The following is a 19413-nucleotide window of genomic DNA, read 5'->3' on the forward strand; positions in this document are numbered from 1 at the left end:
CGCGCGCAGCCCCGCCCCCGCCCCGCCCCCGCCGCGGACGGACGGCCGAGCGGGCCAATGGCGAGCGTCCGCGGCGCCCGGCCCGGGCCCGCCCCAGTTGCGCGCGCAGCCCCGCCTCCGCCGCGCTCTCTCGTGGGCCAATGGCGAGTGGCGCCGGGACGCCGGCCGGGGGTTGGCGGCGCCGGGACGCCGGGGGCGGGCGCGGCGACGGCGGCGCGGGAGGTTCGGAGCGCGCTGCGAGTGCGGCGGGAGCTGGCGCCATGGGAGAGCGCGAGCTGGGGCTGGGCGGGGCGGAGGACGACTTCCACGACCGGTTCGCGGCCGAGCTGGAGGTGCTGGCCGAGCTGGAAGGTGGGCGCAGGCCGGGGGGCTGCCCGGGGGAGGGGGCGAGCGGGGCCCCGTGCGCGGGGCGCGCTGAGCCGCGGCTGTCTGTCCTGGCAGGGTTGGCGGCCGGGTCACCCCGCAGGGAGCGCTGGGCCGCGGCGGGCCGGGCCGGGCTGACGCCCGAGGACGCCGAGGCCGGAGGGGCCGCCGCCCGCCCCCCCGCAGGTGGACGCCCGGGGAGCCGCGGCGGCGCGGGGGTGAGGCGGCTGGCGGCGCCCTCGCCGGGGGACGCGGCTCTGCCCCCCAGTACGTGCGCAGGGCCCGGGGCGCGGGCGGGGCGCGGCTGCGGAGGAGGGCCACCCACCACGACCGGGGTGGGGACATTCGGCCTGGGCGCCTGACGTCTGCCTCCCCAGCCCCCAGGGTCAAGCGGCCACGGCTGCAGGTCGTCAGGGAGCTGAACTTCAGGCCGGAGGAGCCGGAGGAGCCGCCGGGTCCTGACTCCCCCGCTGGGGACATCACCCCCCCGCCGAGCCCCGAGGTCCCCCCTGAGCTGTGGCCCGAGGGGTGTGTGGCTTGCCGGGTTCCGGATGGGGCCGGGGCCCTGGGAGGTGTCCGGGCCCTCAAGACGACCCCTCCTGTCCCTTCCCAGGCCCTCGGATGCTGCTGCTGACGGCGGCCTCCTGTGGGCCCCCGGGGCGGCCCGAAATCCGGTCCTGAGGCGGCCCCCTGTCCTGGAGGACTACGTCAGCGTGACCTCCACGGCGGGCTCCCGGGCCTTTCTGGTCCTGCGCGCGGACCCCGTGGGCACAGGGGTGCAGGTGGGCGTGTGCTGTCCTGACGGGCCTGGACCCTGCGGACCCTCCGGACACTCACCAGCCCGTCCCCCTCTCACCTCCTCCCTGGCTTCTTCTCTTTCGTTCTATTGCTTTTCTTTTTTCCTTCCAGATGCTCCCACCCAGAAGGCTTTTCTTCTTGGAATGCTTGCTTAGGGACAGGCCCGTCTTGCGGCTGGTGTGTTTGTGCTGGAGGATGCCCTTCTGGGTCCTGCAGCGCTGTCCGGAGGGGGTCAGTGGGGGGTTACGTTCTGGCAGGTGATGATTGCTGCACTCCCTTCTCGGCAGACACCTTTCCGTGACACCTGGTGGCGAGGCCAGGGCCGGCTGGATCTGTTGGGTGTGTCCTTTGCCTCCCTGAAGGAGCAGGTCGACAGCGAGGTGGGGCTTGCTGGGAGTGGGAGGGTGGCTCTAGGGTGCCTGCACGCTGGAGCCTTCCTGATGCCACCCTCTGGTTTTGCACAGCGGAGGCAGCAGCTGCTGCAGGAGGCCCATCAGCTCTCGGATACACTTCGCAGGTGAGACGGTGACCCCTTCCCCTTCTGTGGCCTGTATCGGGGGGCTGTGCAGTCCCTCCAGAGGCCCGGCGGCTCAGGCATGATGTTCTCCAGCCTCAGGTCGGAGGAGGTGGAGGAAGAGGTCCAGCCCCTGGGGGCCCCTGAGGAAGAGCTGGCCAACAGCCCGGATGGCTCCCAGCACTGCCTCTGGGTGGACGAGTTCGCACCCCAGTACTACACGGAGCTGCTCAGTGACGACGTGAGACCTTGTCGTTCAAATGTGACTGGCTTTTTTGTTTCCAAAGATGAACAGTGTGGAATTCAGCTAATCCTTGTGTCGTCAGCTCACAGGCCTTGGGGTGGGGGGAGATGGTTTTGATTTGCCCGTTAGAGGCATGGGTGGGGAAGCTGAGGTCAGCACGGCGTGGCCGGGGACCTGGACTGGGGATCCCCCCACCCGTGCCTGGAGCTTCTCTTTCCTTTCCTGCTGTCATAGAAGCTGGTGCAGGGATGCCCCTGGGGGTGCTGGGGGCTCCTGAGGGGGTCAGAGTTGTAGGGGTGGAGGTCTGCTATGAGCCTCACTCTGTCGGTCACGGGTTGGGTGGCCAGGCACTGGTCACCTGTCACTTAGTTTCAGTGTCTTTGTGTGTTTTTGGGGCTCCTGATGGGTGGATGTGAAGGGCAGGGTGTCCCTGGTGCTGGCGGTTCCTCCAGGCTGTGCTTCCCTTTATGTAGTTCACTAACCGCTGCCTCCTCAAGTGGCTAAAACTGTGGGACCCAGTGGTGTTCGGCCGAGAGAGGCCTGCTAGGAAGCCAAGGCCCAGCATGGACCTGGCCCGAGGTGGCAAGGAGGCCACAACCTCCAGCAAATGGAAGAGCCACGAGCAGGTGCTGGAGGACATGCTAGAGGCTGACCTGGACCCGAGCCGGCGGCCCCGACAGAAGGTGAGTCCTGCTTGGCTGCTCCCCACACACGTGTGAGCCCAGGGGCGATGCTCTCTCGGCCGCCAGCACCTTTGCAGCTTCCTGGGGCCACGAGGCATGTTTATCCCCCCCCCCCCCACGGGCGTTGTAGCATCAGGGTGTTGGCGTGGACTGTCGGTGACGCGAGTTGGAATCTGAGTCTGTTTAATGGCTTATGTGAAGCCTGCGCTGTCTAGAGGACCCTGGTTCTCCTTTGAATGCTCATGGTGACGGTGGTCTCTTGGGCTCTGTTGTCTCAGTGATGGCCGAGTTGCTTGTCTCATGTGGGACTTCCTCTCGCTCTGTTGCATCGGCGGTGGAGCGCGAGCCTGCTGGAGTCTGTTCTTGTGCGGTCACCGCAGGGGGTGGGCGTACGTCCCCCCCCCCCCCCCCCCCCCCGAGTAGCAGGCTTCAGCCTGGCGGTTGGGTGTTGGGGGGGCTCCCCTGGGCACAGGGAGTAGCGTATCCGCATCTCCTTTGTTGTGGTTTCAGGTGGCGCTGCTGTGTGGGCCCCCGGGGCTTGGCAAGACCACCCTGGCTCACGTGATTGCACGGCACGCTGGGTACAGCGTGGTGGAGATGAACGCAAGGTGAGGGGCGAGGAGGCCAGTCTCCAGGGCCCCCATCTGTCCTGACTGCACCCTAAGACCCCAGTGGTTGGAACGGAGTTGCTTTCTCACGGCTGGCTGGGGTTGCCGCTGTGTCTCAGGGCAGCCTTGAGGTGTAGGCGTAGCGGCTTTGCCCTGGGAGGCTCTCATCGGGGACCCTGGTTGCAGCTGTGGCCAAGGCCACGCTGCCTTGACGGCTCCCCCCCGCCCCCCCACTGCTTCCAGTGATGACCGCAGCCCTGAGGCTTTCCGCACGTGCATCGAGGCGGCCACGCAGATGGAGTCGGTGCTGGGTGCTGGCGGGAAGCCCAACTGTCTGGTCATCGATGAGATCGACGGAGCGCCCGTGGTGGGCCTCCTGGATGCCCCAGTGGGTGGGCAGGTGGGTGGGCAACTGGCTAGGGCTTACTGCATCCTCCTTGCATTCCCTAGGCTGCCATCAACGTTCTTCTGAACGTCCTGGACCGCAAGGGCCCACAGGATGCAGAGTCAGGGGGTCCGGGCGTTCCCACTAGTGGGGGACGGCGACACCGGGCCGACGGGGGGCTCCTGATGAGGCCCATCATCTGCATCTGCAATGACCAGTGAGTGGGGTGGAGCAGGGCTTTGCACAGGGCGGAGTGCGGGGGGGCTCCCCAGGAGGGTGGAGGGCCCTGGGAGGGTGTACCGCCAGCTCTGCCTGGCCACCTCCGCCCGCTGGGCTGTGGCACCCACCCTGGTGCGTGCCCATACTCCTGCAGGTTTGTGCCGTCCCTGAGACAGCTGAGACAGCAGGCCTTCCTGCTCCACTTCCCACCCATACTGTCCTCGAGACTCACGCAACGGCTGCAGGAGGTTGGTGAGGGCTGGGGGTGGACACGATGAGGGGCTGCGTGGCCGACTACAGGCTGGGGGGACGCGCCCCCTGTCCCGGCCCTGGCCCCCTCTGCCTCCCCCAGCCTCCAGCCGGCCCTGGGACATGACTGCACCGGTTTGCTCTTTGGCAGTAGGAGGTTCCAGCAGGGACCCAGGCGGGTCCGCGGGGATCTGTAGCTGCGGTTCTCCCGTGTTCTAGGAAGAGGGGGCCTCGGGGTGGGTTTCCCGGGGAGCATCTGCCCACCCCCCTGCCCCTCCCTGCAGATCTCCCTACGGCAGGGCATGCAGGCTGACCCAGGTGCGCTGGCAGCTCTGTGTGAGAAGACCGACAACGATATCCGTGCCTGCATCAACACGCTGCAGGTGGGCCAGTGGGCAGGTGGGCGGGGGGCCGCGGCCGGGTGAGGCGGGGGAGGCCTCCTCTCACCAGCTCCCACCACCCTGTGTCCAGTTCCTTCACGGGCGGGGCCGGCGGGAGCTGAGTGTGCGGGCCGTGCAGACTACGCGGGTCGGGCTCAAGGACCAGCGCAAGGGGCTTTTCTCCGTGTGGCAGGAGATTTTCCAGCTGCCCCGGGCCCAGAGGTAAGCACGCGGGCCTGGGGGTGCTCGGCCTCCCCCTCCATCCCCTTCTGGGGACCCACAGAGCTTCATCGGTGTACAAACACCTGGGCCGCTCTGGGGAGCGAGGGCGATGAAGAGGCAGGGTGCCCTTGCAGCCTTGGCACCCCTCTGCAGGCAGCGCTGGGCCCAAGACCCCTCCTCTGCCCCACACATGCTCCTGCTCGGCGATGCGCACTTGGGCCCAGGGCCCCGTGCTGCCGAGGCGCCTCTGACCACGGCTGCGCAGCGCCTCCACCGCATCCTGCACGTGGCTGCGTCCGCAGGCGAGCACGAGAAGGTGGTGCAGGTAATCTCGTTGCATCCCCAATGAGACATTTTTGGGGGTGTTGGTAGGCTAGCATCTGGCCGTGTGTGTGTCCCAGAGAATAGGAGGCGCTTGCAGTGATGTCAAGGAGAGGGATGAGCGAGGGTGGCGGACACGGTGCGTCAGGGAGACCTGTCAGAGGTGACGGCAAGCCGGGACGGGCCGGGGACAGGAAGTAGCTGGTGCCTGGTGGGATGGCCGGGGTGAGCTGGCAGCGATGGGGGGTGGGTGGCACGGCCCGAGTCAGAGCTCGGGAGCGTTCCCGTTCTGGACGTGAGCTGTGGGAACGGGAACGTGGGGTGGAGCTGGCAGGGTGAGGTTTTGGCTTGAGCAGGTGGCAGAGATGCCCCCACGCCCGGGAAGCCTGGTCTAAGCCATGTCCCTGACTAAGCAGCTTTGGATTAGTGGCTGGGGATCTGCATAAATCCGGAAAGCTCTACGGGGAGGGGTATGCTGTGCCCCGAGGGCAAGGGAACCTCACGTGGCACAGGAGCAGGGGCTCTGGCCTCAGCTCTGGCCCACAGGACTTCCTTCGGGGAGGGGGTGGGTACTGGAGCCTGTGGGCTCCTTGAGGTGGTGGGGGCGGCGTGAGGGTGTTTCCTGCATCTGGGTTGTGGCCAACAGTGGGGGCAGCAGGCTGGGCCTTCCTGGCTCCTCTTTTGGGGCCTCAGGGTCCCGTGCTGCTGTTCGCTGCTGCCCCAGACCCTGGACTTGGCAGGGCAGGTGGGAGGTGGAGGGTCCCATGGGGGGTGCTTATACAGTGGGCTGCACTGAGGCCGGGGGTTCAGAGGCCCACCCACCTGCTTACCCCCAGGGCCTTTTTGACAACTTCCTGCGCCTGCGGCTGCGGGATTCCAGCCTGGGGACCGTGTGCACGGCCCTCGACTGGCTGGCCTTTGATGACCTGCTGACCTGCACCGCCCACCACGGCCAGAGCTTCCAGCTGCTGCGCTACCTGCCCTTCCTGCCGGCAGCCTTCCACCTGCTCTTTGCCTCTAGCCACGTGCCGAGGATTGCATTCCCCAGCAGCCAGCAGGAGGTGTGCCCCTGCCCCCTGCCTGGGGCCTAGAGTCTGGCCCAGGGACCCTGGGTTACCGAGGCCCAATCCACCCTGCATCCTAGGCCCAGAGCCGGACGAGCCGGACACAGAACCTCATCCACACACTTGTGGCAGGCATTGCACCTGCCACCCGCAGCCGGGCCACGCCTCAGGCTCTCATCCTGGATGCCCTCTGCCTGATTCTGGACATCCTTGCACCCAAGCTGCGCCCTGTGAGTGCTTTGTCCAGAGTGGGGGGTGTGGCTGCTGGTGGGGCTGGGCCCTGACCACGCTCAGCGTCCCTGCCCACTGCCCCCTGCCCATAGGTGAGCACGCAGCTGTACAGCACTCGTGAGAAGCAGCAGCTGGCCAGCCTCGTGGGCACCATGCTTGCCTACAGCCTAACCTACCGCCAGGAGCGCCGGCCCGATGGGCAGTACATCTACAGGCTCGAGCCGTGAGTCCGCAGCACCTGGGGTGGGTGCCAGGGGCTGGGTGCCAGGTGCTATGGCGGTCACTGGGGCAGGAATCTCAAGGTGCAGTCTCAGCGAGGTGTGAGTCTCACTTTTCCCGTCTGTGGGGCAGTGGTAGGGGGCGGTTCCAGCTCTGCTCAGTTCCAGCTCCGCTCTTGCCCCAATACAATTGTGGCATGGCTCTCACTGCTTCCATGTCTCTCCGGGAGCTGCCCTCAGGGCTCTGCTGGCCCATTCTGAGATGTTCCCTGGGGCCATGCTGCCCAACCAACAAGAGGGCCAGTGCTCAGCCCCCTTGGGCCATTTGCAAGGAGGCAGTAACGGTGACAGTTCCAGGTACTCCAGCCTTGAGTCTAGATCTTGCCATATTGTCTCATTTCTTTATCTTGCAGCCCTGGGGCGGTTCCCTTCTAATGCCTGTAGGCAGTTGGGGAAACTGAGGCTTGGGGTGGGTGATACCCTGCTGTTCTGGGGCTGAGGCATCATATTGCCAGGACGAGCCCCACGCTGCAGCTCTTGGTTTTTGGCATCTGGGACTGGTGTGGGAGGTAGCCCCTGCCTGTGCCTGTTGACCGGACACGTCTCTACTCTGAGACCAGGAACGTGGAGGAGGTCTGTCGCTTTCCTGAGCTGCCCGCCCGCAAACCCCTCACCTACCAGGCTAAGCAGCTCATTGCCCACGAGATTGAAATGGAGAAAATGCGGCGGGCAGAGGCCTTGGCCCGGGTTGGGGATGGCCCGCAGGTAAGCCTACCCTGGGCTCTGGGCCAGAGCCAGGCTTAGAAGGGCAGGGCTGTTGTCCCTGGAGTGACCCTGCCTGGGATGTTCTCACCACACCTTGCTTCTGCAGGTGGACAGGGGCCCCCCAGGGGCCACGGCTCCACTGGGCGGTGCTGGGGAGAAAGAGGCACAGCCACCCACCTCACACAGCCAAGAGGAGCAGTGGCTGGAGCAGCGGCTGGAGCGCATCCTGAAGAAAGCAGCTCTGGAGGAACAGGTGTGAGGGGCAGGGCTGGTTCTCAGCCCTGGGGGGCCTGCCACGTGCCTGCTGCTCAGCCAGGGGTGGGGGTCCCACTGGGCCCATTTCTCATCTGGTCAAAAGGGGGCCTGCTCCTCCTTCCACCCTGGGCCCGGCTATGGTAGGAAGATGCTGCTGTGGGTGGTGGGGGATCAAAGGGATCCTGGCCCCCGGGAAGGGGAGGTGGGCATCTGCTCCCACGGCCTGGGGCCATTGGCTCCTCCCTGGGTTGTGGCCTCTCAGCCCTCCTGCCATAGTGGAAGTGTCCGCCAGGGGTCTGTCCCTGAGAGCCTGACCCACCTGCCTCCTTTAGCCCGAGAGGGATTTCTTCGGTCGTGTGGTCACGAAGAGAGCGGCCCCCCTGAGTGCAGGTGCGTGGGGTGCGGGAAGGGCTGGAGGGGCCAGGGCGAGGTGGAGGAGCAATGATGTGGCTTCCGCAGGAGCTGTGGCCCCCGAGACAGACGTGGCTGAGCGGCGCATAGGCAGAGCAGTGGGCAGGAGCGACGTCTGGTTTCGCTTCAAGGAAGGCGTCTCCAATGCTGTGCGGCGCAGAGTGCCCATCAGGGACCTGCTGTAGCCGGGGCTGCACCCAGCTCCTTAAGGTCTGCTGGACGGCCCGGGTCTACACCCAGCTCTGTGACGCCTGCTGGACAGCCCGGGTCTACACCCGGCTCCGTGACGCCTGCTGGACAGCCCGGGTCTACGCCCGGCTCCGGGAAGCTTGCTGCACAGCCCGGGTCTACACCCAGCTCCGTGACGCCTGCTGGACAGCCGGGGGCCCACGCTGGACACCTTAGCCCGTGCAGGGGGCTGCAGATCCATATGAGATGCCCCAGGGCCCACACCCGATGCTGTGTTGCTTTTTCTCCATCAGAAGATGTACAAAATCACAAACACTCTCAAAAAGTCTTTATAAAAGTCACACGTTTACAGAGTTGTCCTCCCTACAGAAACGAGAATCTGGGGGCGGGGTGTGGGGGCCTCACAGGATGGCGCACTTGCCCTTCTCTACCCATGGGTTGTTCTTCATCAGGTCGGGGTTCAGGAACGGGTCCTTGGGGATCCCATCCTCTATCCACTTGAGAAGCCTGTGGTTGGGGATGCTGAGGTGAGCAGGTGGATGCAGGGGTGTGGGCTGACGCATGCAAATAAATACATATGGGGCAGGGAAATGAAGTGCAGATCAGGATCAGCGGGTGCTGGGCCGGGTGGGGTCCTGGGGACTTACTCAGGGATGGTCTTCGACGACATCTCCCTCTTGAAGGCCAGCTGGTATTTGAGGCTCTCCACCTCTTTTTTCATCTGGGGCACGTCCCACTCCTCCATGGCGTCGGGAGCTTCGGAAGTGGCCAGCCTGGGGCTGCAGGATACAGGAGCGAGCAACAGCCAGGGGGCTGCCAGCCTGCCGTCATCCCCTCGGTGCTCCCTCCCCACCAGGAAGGGAAGGAGCCCACCCTTGCACGCTGACTCCCAGTGTAGTGCTTGGGAGGTCCCCACGGCTGTACCAGCCCTTTCCCAGGCTCCATGTAGGCAACCACATTGTCCACAGGGTGCAGGGCCTGAAGCTGAGGCCACGGTAATGAGGCCTCATGTGCCTGCTCCTGGACCCCCATGGGGCTCATTAACTGCAGAGAAAACTTTCTACTCTGAGCACACCTCTATTCGCTGAGCATCCTCACCTCCCAGCCCCCCTTACCTCCGCCTGGTCTCTTGGAGAGAAAGGGCAGCGTTTCGGCGATAGTGGGACCAGGCACCCAGCACAGATGGGGTCCCAGAGCCCACCCTCCAACTGCCAGGCCCAATTCCCGCTCCTGGTTGCAGAGGGAGCAACCCAGACCCTCACGTGAGGGGTGGAGCAGGTCTCCGCCTGCCTTCCCTGCTTTGCAAGGGGAAGCCTCCCTGAAGGAAGTTCATTTTGGGTCTGGGAGGATTTGGCTGCGATTTGCATCTTGACCCAAGGAGCTGGGGGGGGGGAGTCGGCGCTGAGGGTCTTGGGGTCACAGGCTGCACAGCGGGTCTGGGACTCAGTGGCTGCAGCATCCTGCCTGCTGTCACCGCCGGCACCTTCCACACGCTGCCTGCTCCGCTTTCTACTGTGTACCAACCCGGCAGAGCGGGTCCCCCCCCCCCCCCCCCCCCCCCCCCCGCCAGGGGCCCAGGGGATGGTCCCTCTCTGGCCCCGGGACCCTGCTCCCATCTCTGGGGGCTGAGAGCCAGGGGATTGGCTTCCTGGCCCTTGGGAGGGTGGGAGGGTGGGCGGGGGTCACGGCGGTGGCCCTGCCTGCATCAGCCTGCGGAGGGGCCTCCAGGCTGGAAGATCTCCGTGTTGGGGGCGATGGGGGTCGGCCCTGGCCGGCTGGGGACGAGCAGCCACACTGAGTCGGGGCGGGGGAGCCGCGGGGGCACAGAGTCGGCCTCTGGAGGGGCAGCCGGAGGGGCCGGGCGGTGGTCCCCACCCGCACCCCCCGGGGCTGGCGCCCCCCTCCCAGCCGGCGGCCTCGGGGCGGTCTCTCCCGGGGCGCCCGCCCTACCTGCGCGCCGCGCCGCCGAGCCGGCCGCCCGTCCCGCGCGCCCCGCGACGCCCCCGGCCACGCCACGGCGCTCGGCGGCACTGCGGGCGGCGCGCACGGCAGGACGCGGCTTCCCTCCGCCCGCCCGCAGCGCGAGGGGCTGCCGGGGCTCGGGGCCGCAGGACCGACGGGCGGGGGCGCTCGGGCGGCTCAGCGGGAGGCGCCGCCGTCCTGCTGCGCCCTGCTCCGCCCCGCTCCGCGCAGGGGCCCCGCTCAGACCTACCTCGGAGGGTGCCGCCGAGGGCCGAGGGCCGATGATGGGGAGCGCGGCCGGGCCAAGTGAGCGGGAGCGGCCGTGCCCCGCACAGCCCGGCGGGGCCCCGCCCACTCCTGCCACCTGGGGCCGCCGGCACCGCCCCCTCCCCCACCCCCACGCCCGGGCCTACCCCGGACCTGCCGGCGCCTGTGGGGGCCACACGCCAGGTGGACAGTGCGGAGTCCGTGGCCGGGCACCAAAGGCTTCCAGGCCCCGGCAGGCTGGGGTCGTCGGCCGGTGGACGGCAGGCACGAGCCTCGGCAGTGCCCACGGATGGGCAGTGCCCACTGACGGCCTCGGGCGGCCCTCCCCCGGAGCTGAGTCGCCCCCAGGTGACCTGGCCCTGCCCCCCACTCGCAGGCCAGCGGCAGGCCGACCGGGAAGCTGCCCTGGGGGCACATCCACGTTTCCGTTCACCCCGAGGGAACAGACTTGACCTGTGCAGGCCCAGGGGTTGCTCAGGGGTGCCCAAGCCCAGGGTGAGCAACTCTGGGGGCTCTGGGGAGGGGGGTGTCCTCCCTCAGTGTGCACCTGTCACATATCTGCCTGGCTCCTCAGCCGGCCCGTGATGGGACCTAGCATGGGACACTCGCTCTGCCCTCGCAGCCCTTAGGGTAGGTGCCATCAGCGATGGGGCCACATCCCTTTGTCCTCAGACACGATGCCCTGGGTGTGTGTGGCAGGCCCCACTGCCCAACTCTCGGGGGAACTGTGCCCTTGGGGCCATCAGGTGACGCAGGCACCAGGCTGCATCCTGGGCAGGGGGGCCCTGGGCAGCAACGGCGGCCGCAGGGGGCAGCAGCGCCCAGCTACTCAACCTCGATCCCGGTAGAGGTCCAGACCAGGCCTTTGGCAGGAGCTCTGGCCACCTCCTCTGGGCTGGGGGCCTGCGAACAGTCATCCTGTCTTCATCTGGGAGGCAGGACGGGGTGCCCCCTGCCCCTTTGGGCCCCTGAGCCCTCCCTGATGCGATTCTGTGAAATGGGGTCAGCTGTGCCTCCCTGGCCCATCTCACGCGTTGACACGATGACGCATCAGGAGGCACTTCTGGAACTGGGGCACATCAGGAAAGTGAGGGATTATTTTTATTATGGATTTATGGGGGCAGGGGGCTTAGAGCCCAGGGCACTGCCGTCATCCCCAGGGCAGATGGCCGGCGGTGCTGGCCTCACTCCAGCCTGGAACACTGTCGCTCTAGCCGCCGGGGCTGCTGTGCACACGGGGCGGCAGCCTAGGGCAGGGCGCACGTTGGCCCTTGGGACTGGCCAAGGTTTGGTCTGAGACCCGGGCCAGCCCGACCCGGCGGCCTTCTCTTCAGACCACACAGGCAGAACTGGGCCCCGGGACCAGGCTTTGGTCCGACAGCATCTGGAGGGCCCCCCGGAAGAGGCCCTGGCATGACCTGGGTCACCCATCAGGTGTGACTAGGGTCTGCTCCCAGGCCCTGCCCTGCAAGTGGTTTGAATGCTGCACCACTGTCACAGGGAGGCCAGTGTAGACGTGCACCGCGGGGACACCTGAAGGCAGCTGGGCGGTAGGGCACACTGTCAGGACAGTGGTGGCTGCGTGGGGTGCGGGGTCCTGCGTGTCTCCTGTGGCTGTGTGCTCTCTGGTCTCTGGGCGCCGGCCACACCTGCCACTGCGTGGCCTCTCCAGGCTCAGAAGTGGCCCTGAGCTGATCACATCCCCCCGTGATGGCGGCCACAAGGCTGTGTGGCACCCCTGCTGGTGCACAACTGTTGTCCAGGGCCTGAGGACCCAGGTTTCTCACCTTCCTGGGACGCTGGATGGGGTGGGGGGCAGTGACAGCATATCCTCCAGGGGATGCCACCTTACAGATGCCCAGAGCCAGTCCACAGAGACTAGACGCCGTGCTGAAATTAGCTCCACTATCTGGGCTGCTGGTGGGACCCAACATGCTCATCATGGCCTAGAAACAGCCGCTCCGGGCCCCGCTGCTGGGCTCCTGCCAAGTGGGCAGGCGGGCAGTGCAGGCTAGGCCTCTGGGGGCCGTGGTGGGCACAATGGGACCGTGGCAGGACCTCCCCCAGTAGTGCTGATTTCAGTGCTCAAGAGAATAAACACCCAGTGTGTGTGGGGGGCCATGAAGAGGGCTCAGGAGGAGGGGGGAAGGCCCCAGCACACTGCCCCCCCCACCACTCTGAGCTGGCAAAGGCTTCTGAATGGCACGCTGGCCACCCAGGGCCACCTGAGAGCAGGACACAGCCCAGAGAGGCCGGAGGCAAGACTGCACCACAGTCAGTGGTGGGTGTCAGACCCACCGCACCCCCAGGCCACAGACACAGCCCGAGGGCTCTCAACAGGTATGGTGACCACAGCCAGGTAGCCCCACGGGAACACACTGACTCGTTTCCTGCCCCTGCATGGTCTGGCGGGCAAATACCAGGCCTGGAAAACCAGAAAAGAAATCTTTTATTTCTCTTGTTAATCAGAGCTCATAAAAGAAATGAGAGTGTTTTTCCATAATCTTTGGGAGGTTGAAAACGACTCAAAAATAACCCAAGCGCTCTTAGGCTGACGTGTGCAATTAACGTAAGACGCGATTCTAGGGCAGCCTGGGCGGGAGGGCAGCTCCGGCCTGCAAGACCTCTTAAGGCAATGTCAGGGAGGCCGCGCTGGGCCACTCAGCTCCTTGTCCCAGCTCTGTGGCCAGTGAACAATGCCAGGCCCCTCTGGGCACCTGGCCCGGGGGCTTGAGGTCTCAGGGAAGGTGAGACCCATAAAGCAGCTCCCAACACCAGCCAGAGGGACTTGAGGTTTCTAAAACATATGAACCTTCGAAGTTACAGGGGCCCCATCTCATGAAGGTCTGTGGAGGGAGCCTGTGATGCATGGAAGGTGCAGGTGAGGCCGGTCGTGTCATGGGCTTTCTGACTCCTGTTTGCAGGCTGCCTACTGTCCCCTTTCCCAGCAGCCCCCTGGCTGGCAGAGCTGCCTCCCTCGGGCAGATGCTTACTTTGAGACAAGAAAGGTAGAGCAGGGATCCCTGGGTGGCTCAGCCCAGGGTGTGATCCTGGAGACCTGGGATCGAGTCCCGCATCGGGCTCCTGCATGGAGCCTGCTTCTCCCTCTGCCTGTGTCTCTGCCACTTTGTCTCTCTCAGGAATAAATTAAAAAAAAAAAAAAAAAAAAAAAAAGGTAGAGCAACTTTGCCTGGTCACCTGTGAAGAAGGGATAGCTCAGTGCTGGCCTCCCTCACCCGCCCCCCATTTCCCCCTCCCAGGGCCAGTGGCCATGGCCAGTCCAGCGGGACAAGTCCTTGGAAGGGGTCATCCTGCGCTGAACGTCTCATCTCTGGTGAGGCACAACTGTGCTTTATTGCCTTAGGCTTCCTGCTACCAGACAGGACTGGAGGGTGCCAGTGGCCTGTCCATGTGGTCCCCAAGTGCGGAGACGGGCACCACAGCCTGCACATAGTCGGGCCTAGGTCTGCCACCTGTGCAAGCTCAGGACACTTCAGCACACAGCCAATTCTGGTCTGGCTACACCCTCAGGCCGCGTGGGGTCACTGCTTCATGAGCCTCATGCCACTTGGGGGTCCCAGCACGTCAGTAGGGAGTCTACGGGACCACACCCCAAGGCACACGCACCACAAAGGGAGGTGATGTAAGCATTGGACCACGAGGCCGTCTGGGCATTGGGCTCGTAGGGGCACAGGCTGCTCTGAGGGCTTGGCATCCTGCAGTGCCTGCTGAGCTGACCCTGGTTCCACTCGGCAGGGGTGGCGGCACCACTGGCATGTGGATGCAGGACATGCACACCGCGTTGGGGTGGTAGGAAGGCCCCTGTGTTGTGTGTGGCCCCTGACCCGGTGGACAGCTCATCCTCTGCTGGGGGACGGCACTGAGTGTTCCCCCAGGAGGATGTGTGAGGGCCAGGGCAGCTCCCTGAGCAGCACGTGGAGAGCGGCCGGACACAGAGACGGGCCGGAAATGATGTCCATGGGGGGGGGGGGGCGGTGGGGAGCGCCCCACGCAGCTGTCCACGCTGGAGGGGGGCCTGGGGGCAGCGAGGCCTTTTCTTGTGCTCCCGCGGGACGTTGGGCTGCGCACACCTGAGGCGCCGAGGCCGCCACGTGTCGGGGATGGCGATGGGGCTAGAGCCCGGACAGGCTGGTGCGGGGGGTGTGTGCGGAGAGGAGCGGTCACACGTGGGAGTCCCGGGGCGCGTGGGGGCAGCTAAGGCCAGCCCCTCAGACGTGCAGGGGCTGGCCGTGTGCGCAGCCCCCAGGGCGGGGAAGGGGCACAGACGCCTGGTGCTCTGCGACGCGTCCAGGGTGCCCGTAGATTCCCGCCATGGCCTGCGAGGCCCCCGCGGAGGCCGCTCCCCCTCGGGCCCAGGGCTGGGGGACGTGGTGCGGGCGGTCTCCTGGTCTCGGAGTACGGGCCGGGCCGCGGGGCGCCGCCAGCATCCCGGGCGCTGTGTCCGGAGCAGGAGCCTCCGGCCCGTCCAGCTCCGCAGCTTCTCGTCCCGGGTGAGGCCGCGCGGAGCCCCCGGGACGCTGCCGTCCCCGCGAGTCGCCGCGCGGTCAGCACGGCCCTTCACAGGAGGCAAACGCTCGCTACAGCGGGGCCGAGAGCCGGGCTCGCGTCCGCGTCTGTCTGTCCGTCCCCCCCGCCCCCTGCGTCGCTCCCCGCGACCCTCACCTGCCCCAGCTCGGACCGCCGGCCACGAACCTGAGCGCACGTCCCGCGGGCTGGAGGCTGTCGCCGCGGCGGCCGCACACGCCCCGGCGGCCCCCGCTCTCACCCGAGGGCGCTGAGGGACGCGGGGCACGGGACCCGCCCGGGCGCCGACTCTCCCTCCACTCGCACACTTCCGTCTTGGGAGGCCACTTCCGGGTGAGCGCCGGAAGGGGCGGGGTGTCCGCAGCGACTGGGCGGGGTCTCGCGGTAGGTCGCGGTGGCGTTGCAGTCCCGGAGCCGGGCGGTGGCGTCGGCGCGGCGGGTCCGCGGGTAGCGCGGGCAGAGGGAGCTGGGGTGTCGCGTGGCCGCCCGGCGCTGCCTCCCTAACGCGAATTCCTTGTCCTGAAGCTGCTGCTGCTAGGACACAGCCTGAGGATTCTGATGCCCATCTCTCAGAACTAGTTCTAGCTCCATTCTTTTTTTTTTTTTTTTTATTCATAGAGGCACACACACACACACAGAGGCAGAGACACAGGCAGAGGCGGAAGCAGGCTCCATGCAGGGAGCCCGATGCGGGACTCGATCCCGGGTCTCCAGGATCACGAGGGCACGCGGACTGCCACCTGCACACCCGCAGCCCTCCCGGGCCGCGCAAGGAAGGAATGCACGAGAACAGGGTCAGGGCACGAGAGGTGGGGCCTCGGCGGGCTAGCACGGTGGAGGCTGGAGGCGCCCGGGGCTCACCAGGGGCGCCAGGCTTCGGGGGCGCACAGCGCAGCTGCTTCCCTGCCCCCCCAGGCCCCATTCGGTCTTCAAGCCACACCTGCTCACTCACCTGCGCTCCCGCCACCACGCGCTCCCCCACCACGGCCCAGAGCTCCTGGCCACTGGGACGTCGCCTGGGGTCCTTGCACCGAGTCACGCTGGAAAGCAAGCCGGCCGCCTGTTACCCCTCGGTCCCCCCTGGAACGCTGGCTCACCTCGGGGCCGAGACCTCAAACACTCCCCAGCAGGCGTGCGGCCTGCTGAGATACGCGGAACAGGCCTCTAGTAGGGACGCAGTCTCCACGGCGGGTGTGGGGAGGCCCGAGCGTGCAGGCCCAGGGAACGCAGGGGGGACACGGCGCTGGGGGGGCGGGGGGGGGCTGACGGGAGAGTCACTGAGGAGACCGGGGGCCCTGAGGGGGAGACGCTGAGGGGGAGACACTGGGGACCTGAGGGGAAAGCCCCGGAGGCCCCCCCCGTGTGCCTTGCCCTGCTCGCCGCTAGGTGGAGCCCCATGCGCACGTGAGGACGCCCGGGCCCAGGCTCGGCTCCCCGGGCTTCGACCTCCTGTCGCGCCCGAGGTGAAGGGTATTTTCCGTGTCGGAAGTGGAAACACACGTATGTGCCCCCGGAGGTTTTCCCTTAAGCCCAACAAGACAGGCCCGCCGCCCTAACCAGTCCCTCTTACCCTCTCACGGAAACGTGGCGCTGTGTTCAAACAACCCCGGATGCGTCGTCTTACGCTTATACGGTCCCCCCCGCCCCTTTTTAATATACTTTTTAAAAGATTTATTTATGTATTTGTTTGTTACTTATTTATGATAGAGAGAGAGAGAGAGGCAGAGACACAGGAGGAGGGAGAAGCAGGCTCCATGGACGGGGCCCGACGTGGGACTCGATCCTGGAACCCCGCTGTCACACGCAGGCCGGAGGCCCAGGCTCACCCGCTGAGCCCTCTCCACCCCGGGGGGTGGGGGGGCCCTCGTACCGACCCCTTGAGGGGAGAGCCGCCTAGTCCCTGCTTCTGCTTCCTCCCAGTGTCGCATCGGTTGGCCTCTGGGACACGTCCTGTGCCCGTTCTGCAGAAGGGTGTGAAGAGTGGTGTGAGCAGTCCCGTGACAGTCGCGTGTGCCCTGCAGGCCCCACGCCCAGCCCTGGGCTGTAGGCGGCCCTAAAGCGCTATGCCACTGGGGCTGCCCCGCCCCCTTTTTAAAAAGATTTTAAAAATTTATTTATTCATAGAGGCGGGGAGGGGAGCAGAGACACAGGCAGAGGGAGAAGCAGGCTCCATGCAGGGAGCCCGACATGGGACTTGATCCCAGGTCTCCAGGATCACACCCCGGGCTGCAGGCGGCGCTAAACTAGGGGTGCCCTCTAGCTCCATTCTTTACAACCACCTGACTTTGGCTGTGAAACACACGTCAGACTGTAGTGTAATAACCTTGAATTTCATCTCCTTAGAGTCATTTTTCTCAAATTACAGAAGGAACACATATCAGGAATACAGTAGTGGGCTTCACTTACAAACCAACAAGATGTGTGCACACTTAAGTAAATTAAATGATGATGCAAATTATAAAAAGGCTCACTGCTTGGTCCTTTTTGGTGCCCCAGTGCATTTTTCTATGAATTGACAAAACCTTTAGGTTGCAGATATTTCCAAGCACATGTCTCTTGAAGGCAGTTAAGAACACTTGTGCCTGTTTTTGTTTTTATTTTTGGAAGGGAAGAAGAATTCCTCTTACTCCAAGTGGAAGAAACTCTGAAGTGTTGGGACGGGCACTTTGACTTTTGTTATTGTCATAGTAATTTATTAGGCACCCTGAACACAACCATGGTTTTGCTGAAAGGGTAAACTGTGGAGAGGTGGGTGCTGCAGGTGAAGGGGAAGGGCCGCAGGCATAAGCAGCTGCTTATGTAAGCCGTTCGGGATCATTGTGTAACCAGGGCTCCAGGAAGCAATTGGCTGAATGGTTTCCATCAGAGGATATTCGGCTTCTTTTTTAAGACTTTTAGTGATTTATTTGAGAGAGAGAGAGAGAGAAGGAGCAGGGTGGAGGGGCAGAGGCAGAGGGAGAAGCAGATACTGAGCAGGGAGCCCAACCGAGTATCGATATCAAGACCTGAGCCAAAGACAGATGCTTAAACGATTGAGCCTCCCAGGCTCCCCCAAAGGTGTTCTGACCTTCACTTCCTTACACAGCCTGGACAGTGAGTCTGTGTCCTGGCCAGGAGAACAGGGAGGCTTTGACATATACAGCCCACGCCCTTCCCAAGCTCTGTCAGTGGCTTCCTGGGGTAAGAACCCAATATAGTCCCTCTTGTCTGCTGCCCTGGGGGCCACACTCTTCTGGTTCCTCCTTCACTGGGTGTTCTAAACACCCTCACTTGGGAGATCAAGTGGCTCTTAAAAGATCTGCTGGGCCTGGTCTTAGAGGAAAAAACAGAGGGAGCTCACACGATGGTGACTCCCATTGGCTCAGGAGGGCTTGGTTACAGCTGGGCGCTGAGGTGATTGCATCGTGGTTAAGGTGAGCAGGACGCGCCACTCCAGAATATACCGGTTTGGCATGATGATTATTCTGAGCTGAAAACAATTGAGAATCAGCAGATGTAGAAGGAATTCTTGTTGGAGTTTCCTTGTCTGAATACAGGAAGCAACTTCTGGGAAGTAAGGCTGCCTTAGATTCCTTCTTTAGGATGGGTCTACTCTCAAAGGGAGTAGCACGGATAACACCTATCCTAAATCCCTTCTCCGGGGTGGCTTTATGGCCCTGAAAGAGACAGAGGCCACTTTTACCTGTGTAGACAAATATTATCACATACTTCCTTATATCTCAGTTATTTTCCTGGAACACATTTGTCTTTCCTAAAGAAGGCGATTTGTCTTTCTTTTAAAATGGATTTTTCTCAGGACACCTGAGTGGCTCAGTTGGTTAAGCATGCGACTCTTGATTTTGGCACAGGTCATGTCCTGATTGGGCCCTATGTCCGGCTCCATGCTTAGCAGGGGGTCTGCTTGTCCCTCTCCCTCTTCCTCTGCCCCATCTCAAATAAATAATTTTTTTCAAATAAATAAACCTTAAAAAAAAGATCTTTCTTTCCTCATCCTTTTCCCTACTAAGTTATGTATATAAATATCTAATTGAAACTGCTGGGCCAACTACTTTTCTTGGCGGCCACATACACATAACTAAACTTTTTTCTTCTGTTAATTTGTTGTTTGTCAGGTGAATTGACAGGCCCCACTCACAGAACATAAGAGCCACTCTTGCAGCCTTCTTCACAGAGGCTCCCTAACTTGGCCAGACATACAGGTGGGGTGAGGGAATGGGGGTGAAAGGGATGTGGGGGTTGGTGCTGGGACCAAGGACCCCTCCACCCTCCATCAGCCTGTTTTCTCCTTATGTGGGACATTGTGCTCACAAAACTCAGCAGAATGAGTGAAAAAAATCAAGATTGCTCATCATCTCCTAGTCAGACATCACCCTGTTGGGGAGATAAGAAAAGGGGCCCCAGTTGAAGGCAGGTGGAGGCCTGGGCAGCAGGCCAGGTTGTGCACTTCCACAGAGTGGGCAGCTCTTCATGGCCTTGAGTGGCTATTGGCTATTGGAAAATTTAAAAAAAAATTTTTTAGT

At 63.9% G+C, this 19413-nt stretch overlaps 2 protein-coding genes across 14 annotated transcripts; one reads left to right on the top strand and one right to left on the bottom strand.

The window, feature by feature from the left end:
- Positions 1-214: 214 nt before the first annotated feature.
- On the top strand, positions 215-8468 carry CHTF18 (chromosome transmission fidelity factor 18). 8 transcript variants are annotated; one of them, XR_012035370.1, is made up of 23 exons: positions 215-351; positions 442-630; positions 741-891; positions 977-1145; positions 1273-1338; positions 1449-1541; positions 1626-1678; positions 1772-1916; positions 2393-2602; positions 3113-3210; positions 3454-3577; positions 3661-3812; positions 3969-4062; positions 4348-4446; positions 4535-4665; positions 4819-4990; positions 5823-6047; positions 6131-6280; positions 6374-6504; positions 7115-7264; positions 7371-7517; positions 7852-7909; positions 7979-8468. XR_012035370.1 is itself a non-coding variant. In XM_072835150.1 (23 exons), the coding sequence occupies exons 1-23, from the start codon at positions 261-263 to the stop codon at positions 8007-8009; spliced, it is 2994 nt and encodes a 997-aa protein (XP_072691251.1). In that variant the 5' UTR covers positions 215-260; the 3' UTR covers positions 8010-8468. The 8 variants fall into 8 exon arrangements, 7 of the variants coding, with proteins under 7 accessions (XP_072691251.1, XP_072691253.1, XP_072691254.1 ...); XM_072835150.1 differs by having other exon boundaries at positions 7120-7264; positions 7782-7909; XM_072835149.1 differs by having other exon boundaries at positions 216-351; positions 7120-7264.
- Positions 8431-15191, bottom strand: GNG13 (G protein subunit gamma 13). Of its 6 annotated transcripts, none has more exons than XM_072835159.1 (3): positions 15062-15191; positions 8767-8898; positions 8431-8626 (listed from the first exon to the last, which is right to left on the bottom strand). In XM_072835159.1, exons 2-3 carry the CDS (start codon positions 8862-8864, stop codon positions 8521-8523), a joined length of 204 nt encoding a protein of 67 aa, XP_072691260.1. In that variant the 5' UTR covers positions 8865-8898; positions 15062-15191; the 3' UTR covers positions 8431-8520. The 6 variants fall into 6 exon arrangements, with proteins under 6 accessions (XP_072691260.1, XP_072691262.1, XP_072691258.1 ...); XM_072835161.1 differs by having other exon boundaries at positions 15032-15176; XM_072835157.1 differs by lacking the exon at positions 15062-15191 and adding an exon at positions 10332-10442.
- Between the last annotated feature and the right edge of the window lie 4222 nt (positions 15192-19413).

The sequence above is a fragment of the Canis lupus genome, chromosome 8, assembly GCF_048164855.1.
Source record: "Canis lupus baileyi chromosome 8, mCanLup2.hap1, whole genome shotgun sequence".
Taxonomy (NCBI): Eukaryota; Metazoa; Chordata; class Mammalia; order Carnivora; family Canidae; genus Canis; species Canis lupus.

Excerpts from the sequence above, each read along its gene's own strand:
- CHTF18 (XM_072835149.1), top strand. The coding sequence starts at position 261 with ATGGGAGAGCGCGAGCTGGGGCTGGGCGGGGCGGAGGACGACTTCCAC. Across the intron at positions 631-740 it reads GGACGCGGCTCTGCCCCCCA|CCCCCAGGGTCAAGCGGCCA; the intron begins GTACGTGCGCAG and ends CTGCCTCCCCAG. Across the intron at positions 7,910-7,978 it reads AGCGGCCCCCCTGAGTGCAG|GAGCTGTGGCCCCCGAGACA; the intron begins GTGCGTGGGGTG and ends TGGCTTCCGCAG.
- GNG13 (XM_072835156.1), bottom strand. The coding sequence starts at position 9,129 with ATGAGGCCTCATTACCGTGGCCTCAGCTTCAGGCCCTGCACCCTGTGG. Across the intron at positions 8,899-8,992 it reads CTGGGAGTCAGCGTGCAAGG|CCCCAGGCTGGCCACTTCCG; the intron begins GTGGGCTCCTTC and ends TGTATCCTGCAG. Across the intron at positions 8,627-8,766 it reads TCGTCGAAGACCATCCCTGA|GCTTCTCAAGTGGATAGAGG; the intron begins GTAAGTCCCCAG and ends CCCCAACCACAG.